General features: G+C 39.0%; 1 protein-coding gene across 1 annotated transcript in view; it reads right to left on the bottom strand.

Annotated features, from left to right (window-relative positions):
* The window catches only part of ADAMTS12 (ADAM metallopeptidase with thrombospondin type 1 motif 12), a gene marked incomplete at its 5' end in the record, with an annotated part of 277,109 nt that overhangs the window by 171,575 nt on the left and 79,762 nt on the right, over positions 1-25,772 (bottom strand). The window contains 1 exon segment of the mRNA XM_080933901.1: positions 23,023-23,173. Coding sequence (XP_080790027.1) covers positions 23,023-23,173 — 151 coding nt within the window.

Below are 25,772 nucleotides of genomic sequence, written 5' to 3'. Positions count from 1 at the left end.
CTCTGTCATTAGTCCACACATGAGAGTAGATCTCTCCTGACTGGGAACATCTCCTTCATTAGGCTCCGCCTCCCAGAACGGCTGTTCCAGGTCTAAATTTCCAACAGGCAGAGAAATTATCTAATGGAATCATTCTAGAAAGTTCTGTGAAGACTCAGAAACACTCCATTGAGCAAGACAAGGAGATGGTGCATGTTGCTATATGGAAAGGTAGCCTCACCTTCCCTGTAAAGAAAGAAACACTAGCATGTTGGAGGCCTTGGAGAAATGCAGTTCAGAGCCAGTATGACTGTGGGAATGAAAAGTCAGTGGTAAGGAAAATAGCTCTTTTAATAATATATTTAAATATCCAAACACAGTAATTAATTTTGATTGTCAACCTCACTGGACCTAGAGTCACCTAAGAGGCAAACCACTGGGTAAGACTGTGAGTCTTTAGACTATGTGACTTGGGATGAGAAAATGAATTCTAACTATGGGTGACAGTATGCTATGGGCTGAGGTCCTGGACTAAATACAAAGGAAAAAGTAGGCTAAGCACAAGTGTTCAGTGGTCTCTGATCCTTGATCGTGGTCATAGGGTTATCAGGTGACTCACATTCCTGCTGCCAATCTTCTGTATCCTGATGAATTACACCTTCAGTCTGAAAGCCAACAGAATGCTCCCCCCTTTTTTAGTTGTTTATAGTCAGATGCTGTGTTATAGCCAAAGAAAAATAACTAACTCATCAACTTTTACCAAATGTTGTTATATTTTTTCTATGAACAAAAGGTCCGTTCTGAAGCTACAAACAGAAGTTATAGAGCAGAAAGCACCTTTTTCCTTCAAGATCTTTTTCCAAACCCCTTTATTGTCCATTCCAAAGTGTGTGTGGTGGCAGGGGGTAGCCTTTCAGCAACAGCTTTGGGTCTGGGAGAATATTTGTGTACAAAGAAACTATATACAATATTTGCCCAAAGCTGCAAAATAGGCTATCTATGATACTATCTAAATATGAATATCATATAAGACCACTTGTATGTGTGTATGTATGAGTGTGTGTGTGAGCGAGAGAGAAAGAGAGAGAGACAGACAAAGACAGAAACAGAGAGACAGAGACAAACAGAAAGACAAAGAGACAGAGACAGATTTTGTTTAGAGGAAAAGGTAGATGGAAGAGTCACAGAATTCTTTTCTCAGTCTCCTCTGTATCTTGTCTTCATGTTCTATTTGTTTTTCATCTGGTTAAAATACAGAATTTAAATGTCCAACTTCACCTTTCCTCTAGCACCTTGCTCCTTTGTCCTAATCACTACTATGGCAAATTAAAAATTTATAGTTTTACTTTATGTAAAATGATTTATATACAATGAAAGCATGATCTGCCAAGGGTAGATTATTCTTAAAACTATTCAGAAAATGAAAAAATTCTTAGCTCAGCGAAAAGGCAGGCATAGTGTGCAAGTACTCCACAGTCAGAAAAATTTGCATACACATTCCAGCTCCGAATTTAGCTGTGAATACCTCTGGCTCCATTTGGGTTTGTTTGCTTGCTTGCTTTCCTGTATCATTAGGAGTATATAATTCAAAGACTCGAGACATTACTATGAGACATGAAAGTCATATATAGAGATGCAGCTCAGTGCCACACATACAAAAAATGGACTTTGTCATTATTACCATCTACAAATCCTTTCCCCCTCTACTTGATATCTTTTTTCTTCCTTCACAGTAAAGTGGATATTAAAAGCCATGGCCACATACAAAGAAAGCACAGATGCTTCGTTTGCCTCATCCCCACAACCCTGATCATCCAGATGTGCTTAGACATGGTCCTTCTCAAGTGCCTAAGAAGGTATGTGTGGTAAAGAAGCAAAATAGCCCATGACAGAAAAGAAAATGCTAGAATACTGTGGTCTAGAATACAGAACATGTAGTGATTCGGCCATTTTTCATTTTTAACAGTGTGAGTTTAAGTGATTTATTTAGCTTCTAGAAGTCTCAGTTTTTTTAGCTGTAAAAAGATAATAATAGTATCTTCCCATAAGGTAGCTTTGCATCCTAAATAAGAGCATAAGAGAGATTGGGATCCTAATAAATAACACCCCCCCCCCAAAAAAAAAAAACCCATGGCAATTTGCCTAGAATAGACTCAACTCAGCCAGTGGGTGTGGCCTTAGCAACATTGGGTCCTTACATTCCAGGCAAAATCCAAGGTAGCTGTCTTAATCAGGGTTTCTATTCCTGCACAAAACATCATGACCAAGAAGCAAGTTTGGGAGGAAAGGGTTTATTCAGCTTACACTTCCATATCACTGTTTATCACCAAAGGACGTCAGGACTTGAACTCAAGCAGGTCAGGAAGCAGGAGCTGATGCAGAAGCCATGGAGGGATGTCACTTACTGGCTTGCTTCCCCTGGCTTGCTCAGTCTGCTTTCTTATAGAACTCAGGTCTACCAGCCCAAGGATTGCACCACCCACAATGGGCTGGGCCCTCCCACCTTGATCACTAGCTGAGAAAATGCCTTACAGCTTGATCTCACTGAGGCATTTCATCAACTGAGGCTCCTTTCTCTGTGATCACTCCAGCTTCTGCCAAGTTGACACAAGTCCAGCTAGTACAATAGCTATGCACTGTGGAAGACCATTGGCTTCAGCATTGGCAGATGGTATCCTTGTGAGGGAGTTCCCAAGAATGGCTGCAAATGACATTTTGTAAGCCATTATCACCCAGGCCAAGAGGTGTATCGAGCAGCTCCGAGCATGATTAATTGAGGTCAGCTTGAACTGGACATTCCTATCTCCTCCCTTTCTTATAGAAGCACCAAACCAAGGCCATGTGCATTTTTTAACCTGAGGTAACAGAGCTGATGATTTATATACAGGATTCATGTCCAGATCCAGGATACTAAAGCCTAGATATCAGCACAGATACAGACACACACACACACACACACACACACACACACACACACACACACCAACAGACACATGCACACCAACAGACACATGCACACCAACACACACACACACACACACACACACACACACACACACACACACACCACAGCAGCACACACACATAGACACATACACACACACCACACAGTTCTTAGCTCCCAAATGGAACTGAACAGATAGGGAAGAAGACCCCAATAAGCTGAGGCCCAGCAGTAGTGGAGGTTGTGATTTCTCTCCTTTCTGTCCTGCCTGTATTCACAGGACATGTTCTCTTTTGTTTGCAATCTGAGAAACAAACCCTCTCAATGCCTCAAGAAAAGAGGACCATCCCTCTGCCACCATCAGTGCTTTGGAACAAAGGCTGTCTGTCTGGGTCAGGGGAGGAGACACTGCTCTACAAACCCACTCTTGGGAATCATATCAACTAAGAACAGCAGCCCAAGCCGTGCAGAATGTCAGTGTTAGCCAGACGCTAGCCAACAGAGCGTCCCTCTCTCTGTTGTAACTGAATTGAGACCCAGCTACCTGAGTTTTTGAAAAATAGTCACCAATTTAAAAATATTTAAAGACTGTTAATATCTCCTGCAGATTTGATTTATTGCACTAAAACACGTGTGATGCTTTGAGCCCTGTATAAAAACTCAGCCCTATGTGAATTTTTCTTTAATGAGACTTTTCCATGATTCATGAATAGGGTATGCTGCTTATGTTTACGAGTAGCATGGAGGCACCCAGATGAAAAGTAGGGGAACCACCCACTGAGGGTGTTGTATGAGAAACACCCTGGAATTTGGCTGAAGGAAGACCCTAGGACCACCAGATGATCCAACCCCCAGTTTCTATAACAATTTCTAAGACCTACCTGGGCTTGGAAACTTGCTGTTAAATATCTTGATTCCTGTTAAAACTTAACATTACTAATAATTTCTTTTAATTTTAATTTTTAATTAAGGAATTTCATTGACAACCCTTAATTGACACACAGCAATTTTAAATATTGGTAGGTAACAGTGAGCTATTTCAAAACATGTACAGTGTGTAGTGGTTAAGTCAGGATGACCTGCACAATCACTGTCTCATTTCCCACTTGTGAGAAACAGTCAAATTCACTCTGTTAGGCATTTTGAAATATACAACAAAGTAGTAACTAGAGTCACCACAGTGTTTAATTGAATACTATACTATAATGTAACTTTTTTTTCTCAGTCTATTTTTGTAGCAGTTAACAGTTAGCCAACCCTCTTTTTATGGCTCTCCAATCTGCCTCTTAATAACAACAACAAATTCAAAATGACAATAACTACTGTATATTGTATATTTTCTTTAATGTGTTTCTACATACTTTAGTTCTTTAATTCTCACAAACATTTATTGGTAAGAAATTTAGGCACAGAGAGGAAAGCACTTTTCCCAAGGCTCATTTTTGTTAAAGAGTAATGGATGAAATAAAGAATGATTAGACTGTGTGTCTACATCACTGGTTCTTAAAACTTTAGTACTTGATATGATTATACAGACAACTACTTAAAACGAAATGCTAGTATATACTTGAAGAATATTTGATTTGGCACACCGGGGGTGAATGTATCTTGAAATTCTGCTGCCAAGTGGTTGTTGGCATCACTGGTCCACAGCCACATTTGAACAACACACTGAAACAAGTTTGGGAGGAAAGGGTTTATTCAGCTTACACTTCCATATCACTGTTTATCACCAAAGTGATTTAGACTAAGAGTCAGAAAGTTTGTTGTCAAGAAAGAGTATGTTTTGGTGTCTTTCAGAATTTTCAGACTGAGGGGAAAAAATGACGATATAATATATACCCTAATACAACAAGTTAAAATGGAGCTGTCTTATTCAGTGTTATGATGCTATAAAGAGACCATGTCAACTCTTATAAGGGAAATCATTTAACTAGGGCTAGCTCACAGGTTCAGAGATTTAGTCCATGATACTCATAGTGGAACATGTGGCAGACACACAGGCAGACATGGTACTGGAGAGGTAGCTGAGAGTTCTCTGTAAAGAATGGCAGGCAAAAAAGAGACACTGTGACTGACTTGAGCATTTGATACCCACCAGAGACAAATACTTTATTCAACAAGGCCACACCTACTCCAACAAAGCCACACCTCCTAATCCTAATCAAGTAGTGCCAGTTCCTAATGAACTATACTAGAGTTCTTTCCTCATACACTTTCATTGAAGATAATACTTTATGTTAGAAAAGATAAAACACACAGGTAATATGGCATTGGAGATGGGAAGTTTAGGGGTAGATAGGCTTAAGTGGTAGAAGGGGTGAATGAGGGGATACAGGATGGGAGGGGGTGAGTAGAGATACTCAAGCAAATCTAAATATGTATTTAAAAAGTCATAGTGAGGCAATGCCTTGTAACCCAATTAATGTTTCTGTAATATTTTAAATAATGGATAATGATTAATGCAGACATTTATAATAGAAAAAGTGCATAGAGTACAAGATTCTGATGCTTCACTGTAGGTGGGTCTTTTACATCAAACTCTCATAATCCAAGGCTCAGAGAACATCATAGAAGAGGAGGCCGAAAAAATTAAGAGCCAGAGGATGGGCAGAACAGAATTCTGTCTTCTGGACACAGAATGGTCATTGCACATATGAATTCACAGCAGTTGTGACTGCTTGAACAAAATTCCAGTGTGAATCAGGAGACCCTTGAGACATCTCCTCTAGTGCATTTTTATTGTCAACAGATGATTACTGAGAAATGGACAATCACTTTCCTTTGAAAATGAGCTCCCCTAAACCTGACACATTATGTGCATATAAGTAGCACTGATTAGATTCAGTGAGTTATTAATTATAGAAAAGAGAGAGTATTAAGCTGGGAGGGAACCATGTTTGAGGACCCAGGAAAGTCAAATGGCATGACAGTGGAATGATGTTCACATACCAGCATATATGTATATAGTTCATAAATTATATACATTCCTAAAACTTTCAAAATATAAACATATTATTTTAAATTTTAAACTTAAAAGTAAAAAGATAAAATCTTTATTTGACATATTTTAAGAATTAATTCTTGTGGCTTTTTTTAAAAAATCATGTCAAAAATTAGGATAGTCAAATTAATGTAATTTGGACTTGAAGCATGCAACTCTTAGCATATTAGAGATCACCCAAAAGTGGACTCTGCAGGGTGTTTAGAAAGTCGGAGATGTGAGGAAGGCATTCTCACAGTGACGCTCACAATTGTGGGATTTTTTTTTCAGTGATGAATTCAAGATCCTGTACTACTGGACAGTAGAAATAATTTCCTGTCTCGTTCTATTCATGGAGAACATTGCTCACACAGCTTCTGTCCAGGGCTCCACTGGGAGCAGCAACACAATCTCCACTGTCTCTGTCCACATTCCTAGAGTTATTCAGCTGTCAGTGGCCTCCAAGAACTCTTACATGCCTATTGGCATTTTCTCATCACTTTATTCTGTAAGATGTGTCCATTGTGTTTTCACTAGGAAAGACTTCTGTGTAATATTCCAGCAGATGGAAAAATAAATCCCCTAACCAGCAACCACTATGTGTTCCTCTAGGGGCTAAGAAACCAAAAAGAATCAACCGAAAACAAGACAATCTTGTTGCTAGGGCAGACTCAAATGGTCCTTCCTAGCTCTTTGTAGTCTCACACAAACATATGCCTGATGTAGAGAAAGAACTGCAGCAGAAGAAAAGAATGTCAGAAGAGCTTGCCTTTTCTGGATTGTCTTGCAAGACACTGTGTGAAACATCAACCATCCTATTGTATCTTAAGTCTTCAGTGCCATATGCAAAGTCTTAAGATCTGTATGTGTTTTTAAGTTCTTCCATCAGAGAAGAGCGGTTGCCAGGGCTGGGGAAGGAGAGAGTAGGAAGTTGTTCCCTGGGTATAGAGTTTCTGGTTTTTAAGACAGAAAGGATACTGGAGATAGCATTTATAGCATTATGAATATTCACTCTTTCAAAAGATGAAGATTGTAAATATATGTATGTATATTTACAGAAGATATATGTATGTGTTTGTGTATAGGTGTAGTTTTGCATCACAAAAATCTAAAATTCATTTTGCTCACATATCTGCATTTCAGAATACCCACAGTGATGTCTCTAGTAGGTTGTTAAAATCAAACTTGTGTTTCTTCAACTACAAGAAAAGCAACGTTCTCAGTAAACTCCATTGGCTGGGATGGATAAATCTCCTGCCTCACTACTTTATGTTTGGTTTTTATAATGTGCTCCCCATTCTTTCTTGGTCATTGGTAAGTCAATGAGGGCAGGGTCTAACTGGTCATGCTAAGGGATTTTGTTCCCAGCTAAATTAACGTTTCTAAAAGAAAGAAAAGTCAAGCAATGGCATAAAAACAAAGTAAAAATGTTTTAGAACTGTCTAAACTTTCACAGGTTGGTTTAGAAAATCCCCTAAGATCCCATTCCTTTGTCTTTGTACAGAAAGCTTGGAGCATCAAGCACTTTGATAGTTTTCTTAAATATTTTACCTCAAATCTAACAAGTAAACTTTCCTCTCTCTGAAGAAATAGTTTCGTGGTGATTTACGAGATTCCAGCTGTTCTACAGAGCAGGGCTCTGTGGGGGTGGAAATGCTGTTTTCTCAAACACCATCATTAATCAGACCATGGAACAAGCACACAGTTAACTTTAATTGCTGCTGAGACCACTTTTGCTTTGACTTGGGGACTCATAGTGGTCTTGCAATGTTTAGCCCCAGCTCAGGCATGACCTCTGTCTACTCACACCTGCAGCCTCTCACTGCACACACAGACCCATGAGTCATCTGGTGGGTAAACATGTGTCAAAGAAACAATAAAGAGAAGGCCACACTCAGTGCAATGATGTGTCTCAAGGTGGAAATTAAATACAAGTTTAGAGACATGATCATTAATAAAGTGTGATTTATTCACTATTTACTCATTTGTCTAGCACTTACCAGGTGCTTAGGATGTCAGGCTTTGTCCCATAACTGAAAATATTGCAGAGAACAAAAGCAAAGAAGTATTCTCCCTAAACACTAAATTCTAGACATTAGAAAGCCCCATGAACAAAGAGCACTGGGTAATCACCAGAAATGTTAAGCAGTATAAAGTGTTTACAAAGTGGTGGAGGCAAAGGTATCTTGGGTGGTGGTCAAGAAAGGCTTCTCAGATATGCTGATTTTTTGGGAAAGCACTTGGGTGAAAGTATATAAGTATCTGCAGGAAGGACTTCTGTAAGCAGAGAAAGCACCAAATGCAAGATGAATACTGGGGAGGCAAAGAAGGATGAGGAAAGTAATCTGTGAGGAGGGAGAAGATGACCAGAATGCAGGAGCTGAAGCAGAGTCAGGAGCATTCCTCCTAGGCAATCCAGAGTAGGAAAAGGGAAATCATGAAAACGGCATTTGAACAGGACTAGAAGCATGTTAAGATGTTGATTGTGCTGCTAGCCCTGGATGACAATCTGACCTATGGCCTGTAGGAACCTGAGAGCTATGCATAGTCTAAGTTCAGAGGTCATTACTATTTTATAGGATTGCTGTGGTCAGCAACTGAGCCACCAGGACCTTACTTCTAGTTCATCTTCTAAGATTCTTCCCTAGTCCACTTCAACACCACACACACACACACACACAGAGAGAGAGAGACACGTGCGCGCGCGCGCGCGCGCAAACACACACACTCCTCTGTGTTGGAAAATACTCTTGAAATCTCATTTTTCTACTTCTGCCTGGCCAGGATTTCATTCATTGTGCATCTTAAGTATCTCATACTAGGTAGAAGTAGAAGCTTCTAAGTACATGCATTTTTATCTTTCTGATTGTCCAGTCATCTGACTATTCCTCCACGGGTGTACTGTTCCTTGACAAAATAAAAACCATAATGTCTCCAGGATTGTTCAGTTGGTTAAGTGCTTGTGTTCCAAGAAGAACGATCTGAATCCCAGCTCCCAAACCCATGTAAAATAAGCCCGGCATGGTGGTGATACATTTATAATTTCAGGACTGGAGAGGCAGAGACAGGTGATCAGTGGCTGGCTAGTCTAGTATATTCAGTGACTAAGTCATACAACAGGTGACTTCATCTCAGAAAAGAAAGCTATATGACATGTAAAGAATGGTGCTCAAAGTTGTCTGTTGGCTTTCATGAGTATGTGTAGACATATACACCTACACACACACACTGAAAAAAATCATAAGGTGGTGAGGGTTGCTTCTTGACAGGGGGCTCCTAATATCATGGACACTTTCTTCAAGGAAGTGTGGGCTTTTGTTCAGAGCTAAATCAGCTCCACAAAGAGAAAACTGTGTGTGTATCACACACTGTAGGGAATCTAGAAGTTAAATGCTTGTAAGTTCAATACTCTTCAGTTCTCTTAGCAGACAAGGGTTCTGCTAGATCTTTGAAACTTACGGGGGAATTAGCAAATGTGAATTTTTACTCAGTGAGCTTATATACAGAATCAGACAGTCAGACTCCTCACAGGATGGAGGCTGTGTTGGGCAAAAAGGGGCTGGTGTTGAGTCATCTGGTGTAGCTTTCCTAGTGGATAGATGAAAGTAATCCAAAGAACCAGGCTTCGTCAGCGGAACTCTAAGTGCAAGGCTGGCAGACAAGCAAAAGCTTGGGGGTTTTGAGTAAGGAAAGTAAGTTCAACATAACACAAGAGACAAACGGGGAAAGACAAACAGGGCATTGCTGAAATTCACCTCTATGTTTTAGAAAGCCATTGTTCCAGACATGTGGAGAGGCCTCTTTGGCAAAGGGAAGATGTTCTGATTTGTTTTAGAAACTGGCTTCCAGTGAGAGAAGTCAAGACCAGAATGATCAGTAGGAGGCTGAGGTGGTATTCTAAACAAGAGCCAGAAGATGCTAAAGCACACTGTAAGTAAGGCTCTAGGGAAGGAGGGTAGCATAGAAACTATTAGGTAGTAAAAAAATAATAATAGGACTAAATAATAATGTGGGTTGGCTGAGCAAGCATGTGGGCTCTACGAGGAAATCCAAGCCAAGGCTATTGGACACAGTTTTCAAACTAGAAACTATTTGAGAAATTTGGTTTGGTTGTTTAGTTGTTTAGAAAGATATGGTTTTCCAAATAGGGTCCCCAGTGGCCTCCCAACTGAGCAGACTTGAGTATTGTAGACAGACCAGATTCTATGTGAGAGCTAAGCATAATTGTCAAACTGATTGAAACGAGAATAACTCTTGACAATAAAGCACATTTTTTGATGTGACTATGAAGGCATTTTCAGAGCTGTTGGAGGCTCTGCCTTAATGATTGATACCCAGATAGATTCATGCTGTGATGTTGGAAAGTAGAGAAAGGCAGGAGGTAGGGCTTCGTTGGAGGCATATGATCACTAGGGCTATGTTCGTGAGGACTATATCTTGTCCTGATGTCTTCCCATATTCCTTGCCATGCTTCCTGACTGCATGGCGTGGGATGCTCTACTCCATCTTGCCTTCTCTTCCTCGTTGACAATTCTAAAGCAGAGCCAAGTAAATCTTGATTTCTTTGTTTATATCAAGCACAACTGGCTGCAAATAGAAGAGCTACTGATTCATTTCTCTTCACAGTTGGGGAAGAGCCAGACTGGTTAGAGAGCTAATCTTTCAGGTACTGTTTCTGCAGAACTGGGATGGCTTACCCCTAGAAAGGACCATCCATCAACCAAAGTGGTCTTTGTTACACTGACTTGGAGAGATGCCTTACAACCCAGAACACATCCCTCTTAGCTCTCAGCCTTTCCAAAATCAGCCCTTAAATACAGTCTCAGTCTCTCTGAAAATGCGTATGCAGCATAGCACATCCTGGAAGAACACTGAGAAGGCAGCAGAGCATCATTAGGAGCTGTTCCCTGCATGGAGCCCAGAAACCCTGACAGTTGGAATGATGGAGGAACAAGGCAATGAATGGACCAGCACTGAGGGAATGTAGAGAGAGAATTATCACTGTGGGATCTAGTTAATGAAGAAAGCTTGTACTTCAGAAATCAATATGTCAGCAGTCTGGAGCAACTCTGGCACAGCCTCTGGCTCTCTGTGTTCCCAAAGTCTTGGCTATGGCATTTATTATCTAAAGAAAATCATCAGAGTTACCATTTAATCAGCTTACTATGAGGTAAAAATAAGTAACAATATTATTATGAGCTCGTGAATTAAATAGTTTTCAGTCTCCTCATTCCTTTTATTAGTAAATACTTCAACTAGTTTCCCAAAATTCCTATTAGTTCTTAAAGCAGGTCATATGTGTGGATGAACTTGTATCTGCTATTCAATGGACTTAAAATAACCAAATAAATGAATAAATAAGTAAAATTACACTTACAGCAGCTCTCCTTCATCTGAGATGCCTTAATAAAGAAAAACATGAGCTGATGGGGATCTATTCCTAATGGATGATTCCTCCAGAAACAGAGAAGAATTCCTCCCCAAGAAATATAAGACAAGACTCAGGGATGGTGTGAAAAAAGAAATTGCTATCATGCAAGGAAAACTAACAGTGCAGCCCACTTAGATGCAACACAGAATTCAGAAGTGATTTGGGGTCTTCAGCTCACTGAGCATCCCATTAACTCAGAACAAGATATAAACACTCACAAGTTTAAGGCTGTGCTCTGATTTATCAAATTAATGATGCAATATGCTAAACAACACAGTGATCTCTTCTTAATATCCACTAGTTATAACTTGTTAGTTAATATTTAATAGTGTCTGTACATATCACTTTGAGAAGATAGCATAAAAACTTTCAAGGAACTACTCGACTTCAATGTCTTACAAAAATGTGGGCTGGATATTCTGAAAGATCCTCCTCCAACATTAAGCATGCCACAACACTGAAGAATGAAAATGAGGGTAATTTCCAGATATGAAAAGTAGAGAACAATGCAAACCAAACGCTCAGGCCATCTGCCACCTGGAACAGAGGAGATCCAGGGACACAGGCCTGGTGACACTGCTAGTAGCCAGGGCACAGAGAGGTCTGGACTGAGCACAGGAAAGCACACACCCCACCCCCACTGATTCAGGGAAACTAGAACTCTGCCATAGGGACTTGGTTTCCACCCAGAGGGCTCATGCATGAAGACCAAATGCTCAAGACATCTGCCATCTGGGACAGCAGAGATCCAGGGACACAAGCAAGGTACATGGGAGAGATGGGAACCAATCACTGAAAACAAGACCAAATATAATCACAGACAACAAGATGACAAGAGGAAAGAAAAAGAACTTACCCAATGGAAACCAAAACAATAGGGAAACACCAGAACCCAGCTCTCCCGTAACAGAAAACAGCAGAATGCCAAAAAATCCAGAAAAAGAAGACTCAGACCAGAAATCAAACCTCAAGATGATGCTAGAGATACTTAAATAAGAACGGAAGGAAAAGCATAAAGAAATAGAAGCTTTTAAAGAAGAAACACAAAAAAAAAAAAAAAAAAGCAAAGAAATCAAAGAACTAGAGAAAAACAGAACCAAGGAGATAAGGAGTTGAAGAAGAAATTTAAAATGGAAATGGAAACACTAATAAAAAAAAAGCACTAAAAGAGACAACTCTGGAGGTAGAAAATATAAAAAGAAATCAGTAGTCACAGATGCAAACATCTCCAATAGACAAAAAGAGATGGAAGAGAAAATCTTAGGGGCTGAAGACAACATGGTAAACATGGACAAAACAGTCAGAGAAGATGCAAAAGCCAAAAAGCTCCTAACCAAAAATGTCCAGGAGATTCAGGACACAATGAGAAGACCAAACCTAAGGATAATAAGAATGAAAGAAGGCGAAGAATATCAACTAAGAGGCACAGTAAATATCTTCAACAAAATTTTAGAAGAAAACTTCCCTACCCTTAAGTATGAGATGACCATGAGCATAAAAGGAGCCTACAGAACGCCAAATAGAGTGGACCAGAAAAGAAATTCCTCCCGACACATAATAGTCAAAACGCCAAGTCCCCAAAGCAAAGAAAGAATACTAAAAGAAGTAAGGGAAAAGGGTCATGTAACATATGAAGGCAGATCAATCAAATCACACCCGACTTCTCAACAGAGACTATGAAAGCTAGAAGATCCTTTACAGACATCATGCAGACTTTAAGAGAACACAAATGTCAGCCCAAGCTAAAATACCCAGTAATACTCTCAATCACAATAGATGGAGAAAACAAGATATTCCAGGACAAAACTAAATTTACACAATATTGGACCACAAACCCAGCACTACAACGAATTACAAGTGGAAACCACAATAAAAGGAGGGAAACTATATCCTAGTAAAAACACAAAAAGACCTAAGCAAGAAAACCAAAAGAAGAAAGACACACAGGCATAATTCTACCTCTAAAAGGAAAAATAACAGGAAACAGCAACCACAATTCCTTAATATATGTTAACATAAATGGACTCAATTTCACAATAAAAAGAAATAGCCTATCAGACTGGATACATAAACAGAATCCAGCATTTTGCAGCATACAGGATACTCATCAAAGAGACAAAGACAGAAACTATCTCAGAGTAAAAGGTTGGGAAAAAAACCTTCCAAGAAAACATCCCCAAGAAACAAGTTGGAGTAGACATTCTAATATCAAATAAAGTAGATTTTCAACCAAACATTATCAAAAAAAAAAAAAAAAAATGAGGAAGGACACTTTGTACTCATTACAGGGAAAACTTGTCATGAAGAACTCTCAATCCTTAACATATATGTTCAAAATAAAAGAGCACCCATATTCATAAAAGAAACCCTACTAAAGCTCAAAAAATACATTGCACCCCACACAATAATAGTGGGAAACCTCAACACCCTACTCTCATCAATGGATAGAGCATGGAAACAGAAGCTGAAAAAGGACTCACTGAAACTAGCAGAGGTTATGAACCAATTGTAATTAATAGACATCTACAGAACATATCATCCTAAAAAAAAAGAATACACTTTCCTCTCAGCACCTCATGGCACCTTCTCCAAAACTGACCATATGATTGGTCACAAAACAAGTCTCAAGAGATATAAGAAGACTGAAATACTCCTATGCATCCTATCAGATCATCCTGGTCTTTAATAACAACAAAGACAACAAAAAGCCCATATACACATGGAAACTAATCAATGATCCATTAAACAATAGCATGATCAAAGAAGAAATCAAGAAAGAAATTAAGGGTTTTCTAGAATTTAATGAAAATAACATACCCAAACCTATGGGATGCAATAAAAGCAGCACTGAGAGGAAAACTCATAGCTCTGGGTACTTCCAGAAAGAAACTGGTGAGTGTACACTAACAACATGACAGCACAGTTGAAAGCTCTAGAACAAAAGGAAGCAGAGGAGTAGACAGCAAGAAACAATCAAACTTGGGGCAGAAATAGACCAAATAGAAACAAAAAGAAACATTCAAAGAATCAACAAAACCAAGAGCTGTTTTTTTTTTTTTTTTTTTTTTTTGAGAAAATTAATCCTTTAAGATTGATAAACCCTTAGCCAGACTAACTAGAGGGCGTAGAGAGAGTATCCAAATTAACAAAATCACAAATGAAAGTGGAGACATAACAACTGAAACTGAGGAAATTCAAGAAATCATCAGATCCTACTACAAATGCCTATATTCAAAAAGCTGGAAAATTTGGAGGAAAAGGATGAATTCCTAGACAAATACCAGATACTAAAGGACCAGGTGAACCATCTAAATAATCCCATAACACCTAAAGAAATAGAAGCAGTCATCTAAAGTCTTTCAACCAAAAAAAGCTAAGGTCCAGATGGGTTCAGTGCAGAATTCTACCAGAATTTATTTACAACCTAATACCAATACTCTCCAAACTATTCCACAAAATAGAGTCTGATGGAACACTACCTAACTCATTTTTCAATGCCACAATAACCCTCATTTCTAAATCACACAAAGACCCTACAAGGAAAGAGAACTTCAGACCAATCTCACTTATGAACATAAATGCAAAAATACTCAACAAAATCCTTGCAAACTGAATCCAAGAACACATCAAAATGACCATTCACCATGATCAAGTAGGATTCATCCATGGGATGCAGGGATGGTTTAATATATGGAAATCCATCAACGCAATCCACCATATAAACAAACTCAAAGAAAAAAAAAAACACTAGATGCTGAGAAAGCATTTGACAAAATTCAACACCCCTTCATTTTAAAAGTCTTGGAAAGAACAGGAATCCAAGGCCCATACCTAAACATAATAAAAGAAATATACAGCAAACCAATAGCCAACATCAAACTTAAAGGTGAGAAACTTGAAGCAATTTCACTAAAATCAGGGACTTGACAAGGCTGCCCACTCTTCCCCTACCTATTCAACATAGTACTGAAAGTCCTGGCCAGATAGAGTAGGCAGAAAAAGAAAATCAAAGGGATACAAATTGGAAAGGAAGAAGCAAAAACATCACTGTTTGCATATGACATGATAGTGTAAGTAAGTGACCCCAAAAAATCTACCAGAGAACTTATAAAGCTGATAAACAAGTTCAGCAAAGTGGCTGGATATAAAATTAACTCAAACAAATCAGTAGCCTTCCTCTATTCAAAGGATACACATATGGAGAAAGAAATGAGGGAAAAGAGATTCTTCAAAATAGTCACAAACATTATGAAATAACTGGTGTGACTCTAACTAAGCAAGTGAAGGAACGGTATGACAAGAACTTAAAATCTCTGAAGGAGAAAATGAAGAAAGATCTCAGAAAATGGAAAGATCTCCTATGCTCATGGATTGGAAGAATCAACATTGTAAAAATGGCCATCTTACCAAAAGCAATCTACAGATTCAATGCAATTCCCATCAAAATTCCAACCCAATTCTTCATAGAGTTGAAAGAAGCAAAGTGAAATTTCATCTGGAATAACAAAAGACCTAGAACAGCTAAATCTATCCTCAACAACAAGAAAACATCTGTGGGAATCACCATCCCTGACCTCAAGCTATATTATAAGGCAATAGTGTTAAAAACTGCATGGTACTGGTACAGAGATAGGCACATAGATCAATGGAATAGAATAGACTATCCAGAAATGAGCCCTCATGTATATGGTCACCTGATTTTTGACAAAGGAGCTGTAAACATTCAAGGGAAAAAGGACAGCCTATTCAACAAATGGTGTTGGTCCAACTGGCACTCAGCATGCAGAAGAATGAAAATAGACCCTTTCTTATCTCCTTGTACAAAGCTCAAGTGTAAGTGGATCAAACATCTACACATTAAACCAGGTACACTGAAACTATTAGATGAGAAAGTAGGGAAAACCTTAGAACTCATAGGCACAGGAGACAATTTCCTGAACAGAACACAAATAGCTCAAGCTCTAAAATCAAAGATTGACAAATGGGACTTAATGAGATTGCAAACTTTCTGTAAGGCTAAAGACACTGTCAAGAAAACAGAACGGCAGCCAACAGAGTGGGAAAAAATCTTTACCAACCCCACATCAGATAGAGGCCTAATATCCAAGGTATACAAAGAACTCAAAAAGCTAGACACCAGAGAATTAAACAACCCTATTAAAAAATGGGGTACAGACCTAAAAAAAAGTTTTCAATTGAGGAATATCGAATGGCTGAGAAACATCTAAGAAAGTGCTCAACATCCTTAGCCATCAGGAAAATGCAAATCAAAACAACCCAGAGATTCCACCTCACACCAGTAAGATTGGTCAAGATCCAAAACTCAGATGACAACAGATGCTGGAGAGAATGTGGAGAAAGAGGAACACTTCTCCACTGCTGGTGGGGTTGTAAACTGATACAACCACTCTGGAAATCAGTCTGGCAGTTCCTCAGAAAAATGGACATAGTATTACTTGAAGACCCAGTTATTCCACTTCTGGGCATATACCCCAGAGAAGCTCCAACACACAACAAAGATACATGCACCACAATGTTCATTGCAGCCCTATTTATAATAGCCAGAAGCTGGAAAGAACCCAGACGTACTTCAGTAGATGAATGGACACAAAAATTGTGGTATATTTACAAAATGGAGTACTACTCAGCTATCAGAAACAATGACTTAATGAAATTCGTAAGAAAATGGATGCATCTAGAGAATATAATCCTGAGTGAGATAACCCAGTCACAAAAAAACAGACATAATATGCAGTCACTGATAATTGCATACTAACCCCAGAAAGCTCTGAACACCCCAGAAACAACTCACAGACTGTGTGAAGCTCAACAAAAAAAATATATTTTAATTAAAATAGAACTACTGTATCACATCCCCCTTTCCTCCCTACAGTCCCTCCTAGTCTCTCTCCTATCCTCTCAAATTAATAGCCTCTTTTCCTATATTATTGTTACATATATACATATGTGTATGTATATGTACCCACAAATACTTAATTACAACCTTAAAAATATATATTTGTATACTTTTATGCAAAAATACTGAAAATTTTTACATTTTCTTTGTTTATTAAAATAAAGTAAAAAAAATTTAAAAATTAAAAAAAAACAAAAAAAGAACACATAGACACAGGAGAAAATTTTCTGAACAGAACACCAATGTCTCATGCTCTAAGGTCAAATATGGACAAATGAGACTTAAGGAGATTGCAAACTTTCTGTAAGGCTAAGGCCACTGTCAAGAAAACAAAATGGCAGCCAACAGATTGGTAGAAGATCTTTACCAACCCCATATCTGTTAGAGGCCTAATATCCAAGGTATACAAAGAACTCAAGAATTTAGACACCAGAGAATCAAACAACCCTATTAAAAAAAGAGGTAAAGAGCTAAACAAAATTTCTCAATTGAGAAATGTCTTTTGCCTGAGAAGCATCTAAGGAAGTGCTCGACATCCTTAGTCATCAGCGAAATGCAAATCAAAACAACCCTGAGATTTTACCTCACACCAACCAGAATGGCTAAGATCAAAAATTCAGATGACAGCAGATGCTGGAGAGGGTGCAGAGAAAGAGGAACACTTCTCCACTGTTGCTGGGGTTGTAAACTGGTACAATGACTCTAGAAATCAGTCTGGTGGTTCCTCAGAAAATTGGACATAGTCCTACTTGAAGACCCAGATATTCCACTTCTGGGCATATACCCCAGAGAAGCTCCAACATACAACAAAGACAAATGCACCACAATGTTCATAGCAGCCCTATTTATAATAGCCAGAAGCTGGAAAGAACCCAGATGTCCTTCAGTAGATGAATGGATACAAAAATTGTGGTACATTTGCACAATGGAGTACTACTCAGCTATCAGAAACAATGACTTTATGAAATTCTTAAGAAAATGGATGCATCTAGAGAATATCATCCTGAGTGAGATAACCCAATCACAAAAGAACAGACATAATATGCAGTCACTGATAATTGGATCCTAACTCCATAAAGCTCTCAACAGCCCAGAAACAACTCACAGACTATATGAAGTTCAAAAAAAAAACAAAGGCCAAAATAAAAAGAAAGGAAAAAAAAAAGTCATTATGCTTAATCTTTACACACGAAGAAAACTTTGACTATTTCCAGGTTACATCTTGCTTTACATGTACTTTATGCTCATTGTAACTAGTAAGATTTTAAGGCACACTATCAATCCTATAAAAAAAATCAAGTACTGACAAAAATGTATTCATATATTGTTATGTAAAAATGCTTTTAAAATCTGTACATTTATCTTTGTTTTTTAAAATAAAGTTGTTCAATTAAAAAATTATAAAAGAAAAAAACAGATAATTAGAGAACAAGAAAGAATGTCAGGTTAGAAAACTTTAGATGGAGACACATAAGATATAGTATTATGAGCATCTTTTATATCACCATGACGAGGCACTGTCTCCAGCCCTGCTATCAAATATTACTCTTTGTGATGCTTGAAGGCATCTGCAGACATGACTAAGATGGATAATCGGTTAACTCTAAGCAAAGGGTGATTGATCCTTAATAATCTGCTGGTCTCCTTCAACAAGTTAAAGGGCTTTTCGAATAGAGCTCCAGCTTCTCTGAGGAGACACTCTACACGTGGAGAGCTGCTTCTGTCTGAGCACTGTAGCCCCACCCTGCCCTTTCTGCTGGCTTATGCATAGATTGGCCATTTACAAGACTCATGCCTGCTGCCCATTGAATCATTTCTTTGCAACAAATCACTCAAGATACATTTTCTGCTAGCTTTGTTTCTCTGTTAACTCCTGACTGATGCAGGGCATTAGCAGCTGCACTGGGATGTCTCGCTCCATACTTTTACTCTGGAGAAATGATGCATGTGTAAGCCCACACAGGTAGTAAGTCAGATTTGAGACTACATGAAAAATGAACATGAAAAGACATAAGTATGTAGCCTAGTGGGTAATGGTTCTTAGGATGTGGAAGAAATGATCAAGATGCCCTTGTACTGTAGTTGTTAAATGTCCTAAGGCTGTGACCCTCTAATAGTGCTCCATGTTGTGGTGACTCCAAAACCTAAATTAGTTTTGTTGCTACTTCATACCTGTAATTTTGCCACTGTTTTGAGTCATAATGCAAATACTTGTGTTTTCCAATGGTCTTTGGGGTTGTGATACATAGAATGAGAACATGGATTATATATATATATATATATATATATATATATATGTCTGTATGTGTGTGTGATCTTAGACGTTTCCATCCTGAAACTCAGATGAGTGAAACCAAACTCTGGTTTTAGCTGCCAGGCTGATTTCCTGCCACACACAACCCTGCAGCTATTGTCATCCACTTAGTAACAGCTTCTCCAGCATCCCAGACATTCCCACCCAACAGCCACTCATGCCCCAGTGTAACCGCATCTCACCAATAATGTGAAGACAAAAGAGTTCATGTTTGCTGATTACAGGAAAGCATAAAGCTTGCATATTTCCCACTATTTAGCATAGATTCCAGAAAGTTGAGCTTGAAGAAAATACGAAATACAGCAGGACTCAGTGAGGACTCAGAAAATCAGACAACTCTAGCACAAGTGATTGAGAAAACAGATACCATGATCCAATCAAAACCAGGCCATCGTCACGTTAAAATCCAGACATCAGCAGCAAAATCCCCTGCAACTTTCTATGCCAGGGGACGGGGTAAGCAAAGGGTCAGACTTCTGGAAGAAAAGTTCATCTATTTTTATGTTGAAGCACATGAGAGACTCAGAAGGCCTTGTGGCTTCAGTCAACCTAAGCATCAAGTGTATTTTAATGTCAGCTGAGGATACCACCACACAGTTAATTGCATCACCTCTGTAGGGTCTCGTGGAATAAGAGGACTACTGTTCTCTAATTCAGCAAATACTGCGTATATTTCACTCTGTGAAGATTGTAAGAGTCCTGTTGTCTATTAATTTGAGACTCCGTATAAGCTCATTACATACATATTCCTGAATCACTTTCACTATCATTTAAACAGTACTGTATCGGGAAATGGGGTGGTTAGGACGACAAATACACCTTCAATATCTAGAAAAGACTCCTTTGTCTTTTTTCTATCAGTATTACCAAGAGCATAAACTGATACACTCTGGTTTCCTCGTGCCCCTAAATGCTGTCTGTATCCATTTCATTTCAACAGTGTACTGATCTTTTAGCTCACACCTAACACACTTGGTGGAGTCTGTATGACCCCTAATAAGGTCTGCAGGAAGGGCTGATGAAGCAAGACTACTACTAAAAAAAAACAAAGTTTCGTACTGACATAGCCCAAAGCCTGGCGAATAAGAAAACTGGCTTGTGGACCTGGCTGTGCTCTGATACTAACCAATCTGATGTTTTTGATAACCATCTCCCTTCTCTGAGACACAGCTGTGGCCTCGTCATTGAAAGAGGCTTCACTGGGCACTGTCAAAGTCCCTGTGAGCACAGCTGATCAATCATGGCACTGTGAGGAACCCTAAAGCAGAAAAAAAGTGTCCTTTACAGACTCTTAGAATGTCCTTAGAGAAGTTCACAATAGGAAGATCATTCTAAGGGAGTTGCTGAGAAAGAACTTACAAGTGCAGAATCTTAAGTTCTTTCTAGAAACACCATGTGAAATAACTTGTTATGTTACATAACTTTATTATTTTCTGGGATATATTTGTAAATCCTACTCTTTTTTACCTTTTCTCCTGCCTGCATGACTTAATGTTTGCTATAATTACCACATTGTTTAAAATATTCATTTATTTTTATTATATATGTATATGTGAGTGTTTGTCATGTATGAAAGTATGTATACATGTGTATAGGTAAATTACATGTAGAGGCCAGAAGAGGTGATAATATCCCCTGGAGTTATGACTAGTTTTAAGCTACCATATGAGTGTTGGGGGCTGAACTTGGATACTCTACAAGAGAAGCAAGTACCCTTACCTACTGAGCCATCTCTCCAGCTCCTCAGTGCATTCATATTTAGCCCATTTCTCAACAGGGATTTTATGTATTCAGTGTGGGTAGGTGAGGTATAGTTTTCGCTCACTCACTAAGCAACTATCCAGACAAGTTCACCCATTACATTAGTTAAGAACTATCCAGACAAATCTACCTATTGCCCTAGTAATTATCTTAGTTATACTGATAGCCTAGATCTTAGCTTCAGTGTTAAAGCTATAAATCCATACATGCAATACATTCCCTCCTTAATCAAAACATAATAGGAGTGCAGTGATTACCCAGTGATTGGGTTTGTGACAAACAGCATCTTAAATTTCACATCAAGATTATGTGCCTCGACACTCTGAGCAATCCAATCAGCCACACGATTGGTTTATTTCTTTCTTGTCATGCATGCTGCAAGGTTTATACGGTCAATTATGTAATGCAGAACCCAGCTACAATCATTTACTAGGGTTAAAAAAAATTGAAGCAGCCGTTTGATTTTATGCACACAAAACATTTTATATTTAGAAGCTTTCTGTTGCTTATATTCACTACTGTGAGTATAGAAAGAAGTCCTAGGAATGTTTCTATAATGCATGCACACATGCCCCTTGTCCTTCTACACACTGACTACTATGAGCATCCACACATGACCCTCATCCTTCCATGCACTGATTACAACTTTGCAGTCCTCAGTGGCTCTGCCCAGGAACCACTGTTTAATGCCACCATTCATTTCCCCTTTGAGACTTCCATATACTTAAGACAAAAATAATACTAGTTCTTTGATTCCTATTTTTTTTCTTTATGGCATTGTTAGTTTTCCATCTGAAGAAATGGACAATATGATATTTGAAAAAATGCTGCAATTTTGAGTAGCCCTTATACATAGCTTTTATTTTCTACACATTAAACTCAAGATTGCAGGCAATTACTAGGATTAGTTTATCTGTGAAAGCCATTTTATTTCTCTAATTTTTTTTGAAAATGAGAAGGATAAATGCATTCTTTGTCATTAATTTTTTTTGTGCAACATATTTTAATTGTGGTTTTTCCTTCTCATATCTCCTCCAACATCCTCACTATCCAGGGGAGGAAAGAAAGGAGCAACTCAGATCATGCTCAGAACAGGAGACATGTAGCAGGGGGGCAAAAAAACAAGGGAGCAGAAGGCCAGGGCACTGGGGGGGGAGCAGAGAGAGAAGGGGCAGGGAGCATTGAGGATAGGGGAGAGGACAGGATATCAGAATGACAGGGGCCCAGGAGGGTAGGCAGGGCAATGAACAGAGTGGAACATGGCTCAGCCAACATGAGACACAACACAGTGTAGCCAGAAGCATCACTGAGTTTATCATCTAATAAAGTGTTAATAAGCTTTTTGGTTTCTCTTCACACATCATTATCAAACATTTGAACCTGCCTTCCATATACAGGCCTGATGATCTGCCAGCTATTCATTAATAGTTTACACTAGCACTGATGTAATATCATATTGTCAATGTTTAAAGGCATTATTTCTTTAAGTTGTTTACTTCTGAGATATTCTGGAGATAATATTTTGGTTTTGTTTTCTTAATGTAGGGTAGGGCTGCAAATGTGTTGCTCAGGCTGACTTTGAATTCATGATTATCATGCATAGAGTCATACCTATCAGGCCTGGCTAAAAATGCTTAAAAATAAAATCAAAACAGAAAACTTCCTATGAAGGAAGAAGTTGAAGTTACAATACCCTTTATTCCGCAGGTGGGCTCCTTTGTCTCTGGAGCTCTGGAACTCTGCCTCCTGTATATGACATGAGGGTGGTACCCTTCCTTGGTCAGTGGATGCTTTTTAACAGGCTCAATGAAAAAGTCTCCATGTGGTAGATGAAAAAATCCAGTCTGTAAATATATTCAATGAGAGGGTTTATGTGAATCACGTCTGCAAAGAAAAGTACTAAAGTGAAACATTATATAATCCTTTGTAATCTCTGGAAATTCCAGAAATGGCACTTTTAAACTCTGACATTGGGTGTTAGATAATGCTCATGAATATCTTTATAATCACAAGTATTAGATGATTGGTCTTAAGCGCTAGTAAATATGTCAATGAATTCACACAGACTCAAAATGTCACACACAGTTGTTTAGGTTCCTGGATCCTCTTTAGCACTACTGCTGGGCATTTCTGGATCACAAATAGAGACCTTGCTTCTGCTTGCTCCCATGGAGTCCCTGCCTGTGCCCTCAACCTACTGATAACAGAACATTTGTCTTCGTGGAATAATAGACCAAACAGTCACCTAATTGCTTTCCCAAGTGAGTGTGTTTAATGTCTCATTTGGGAAACAAAGAAACACAAGACTAAGTGTCCCATTGGATAGTTTACCACTTTATGGGCAAAGAGAGCATTCTTATTCACAGCTCTGGGGATCAGTTCTATATCTGAGAATGCTGGTCCATGAGCAATTCAATCCAAGGGGTTGATCTGGAAGTACATCTCTTTCTACTCTCTTGTTCCCTATGGAAAACTTCCAAGTATCCATTTGAGCTGCTTAGCAAATTCCTAGCCAGACAGGCACATGATGCATGTCAGTTATACTTAGCACTCTGAAGGCATATGCAGAAGAGCTATGAGTTTGATGGCATCTGAGCTTTAAAAGAAAGTTCTAATCCCATCATGCATGAGACAAAGTCTTCATTCCAGGTGACCTGTTTGGAGTTTTCTATCAAGCCACCTATTCAAGAACACCAGACTCTGCAATGAGCTAGGGTCAAATCCAAGTGGCTCCTTGCTTCTGACCTTGGGTCAATAACTTGCTCAGTTTCTCAGAATTCATCTAAAACTCAGAGATAATTACAAATTATTGTGAATGACAGATGAGTACATTCTGATCTTGGGTCAATGACTTGCTCGTTTCTCAGACCTCATCTAAAACACAGGGATAATTACAAGTTATCGTGAATGGTAGATGAGTGAGTCCATCTATATAGAACTTTTGGAGAAGATGGAGTTCAGAGTGCTGCCTAGCATTAGGCTCTTTCCAGATTTCTGACTGTGTCATTTCACAGAATTCACAATCAAGATGGCTGAACATTAAATACTAGTTCTCTAATATAAACCTGGACATCTGAGACTTAAAGGAGACCTGGAAAAACTTCCAGGTTCTTCTTTCCATATATCTCAGCCTAATGCTACTCGGCTCTACTGACAAGACTAGCTGACCAGTCAAGGCAAACAGGAAGTATAGGAGGCTCTTCTCCATTTGGGTGCTCTTCTAAATAACTGTGATGAAGATGGCTATTCTGGGCTGTCAACTTAACTATGTCTGAAATAAACTACAATCTAGAATTTATAAACCTCCTGTGAAAGGGGAAAGAAATTTTTATGGCCAGGCATGATGGTTCACACCTTTAATCCCAGCACTCCGGAGAATAAAGCATGTAGATCATTGAGTTCAAGGTCAGTCTACAGAGCAAAGACATCTTGAGCAGTGAAGGAAAACATTGAAAACAGAAAGATGGTGAAATAGAACCAGAGGGCCATGTTCCAGCCCTAGCAAAGAGAAGAACTTGCAGGGCCATTTGGCTCAGGCTTTAGAGCCTGGGGTCAATTGATACTGGTTAGCTGGAGCTAATAAATTATTGGTGATTAAGAAGAAAACATCATCACTAATGTGAAATCTTCTGGAAAATGTTTTCTGGGAGTACATAGAAGCTGTGCTCCAGAGATAGCCAAGTTTGTGCCTTGTGCTGTAGCAGGGCTTGGTAATGTGTAAATGTCACACAGGTGATACTGGTTTTGAAGGAATGAAGGGGTCATGGAGAGCAGCTGAGGCTTGGCACTATGAGAGGCCATTGGTGAAGGTATAGCCTCAGTTGTAGTTGATGGCTGAGGACTGAAGGTGTCCAACAAAGAAATTAAGGCACAAAAAGAGCCTATGAGAAGCTATTGGTAAAGCCTAGTTGCAGCAGAAGACCCCAGTATATTGAAGATGCCAATATCATGGGATGATGACCAAGAACAGCAGCAGCAGTGGAGTGGATAAACCTGAGCTTAGCGTGCTACAGAGAGCAGAGCTCAAGAAGTGACCCAAGCTCTTTGGAAGAGCCCAGAAGATCATGTGTGGATCCCAGAAATTCGAACAAGAAGCTGTGAAGATGAAGTTGCCTTGGAGACCCCAAGATGTTAGAAAGGCCAGAGTCATGGGATAGTGGTCAAGAAAAGCTGCTACCAGGAAGTAGAATGTGGTAGTTTGGATATATTTGGCCTATGGTTAATGGCATTATTAGAAAATGGGGCCTTATTGGAGGAGGCATAGCCTTGTGAAAGAAAGTATGTCAGTGTGGGGTGGGTTTTGATGGTTTGTCCTATGCTCAAACTCCACCCAATATGGAATAGAAGCCACCTTCTGGGGTCTGAAGAAGAGAGTCTCTCCTGGTTGCCTTTGGATCAAGATGTAAAACTCTCAGCTCCTCCAGCTCCAAGTCTGCCTGCACA

Source organism: Micromys minutus (genome assembly GCF_963924665.1).
Source record: "Micromys minutus genome assembly, chromosome: 20".
Lineage (NCBI taxonomy): Eukaryota > Metazoa > Chordata > Mammalia > Rodentia > Muridae > Micromys > Micromys minutus.
This window is presented reverse-complemented; position numbering and strand designations above follow the sequence as displayed.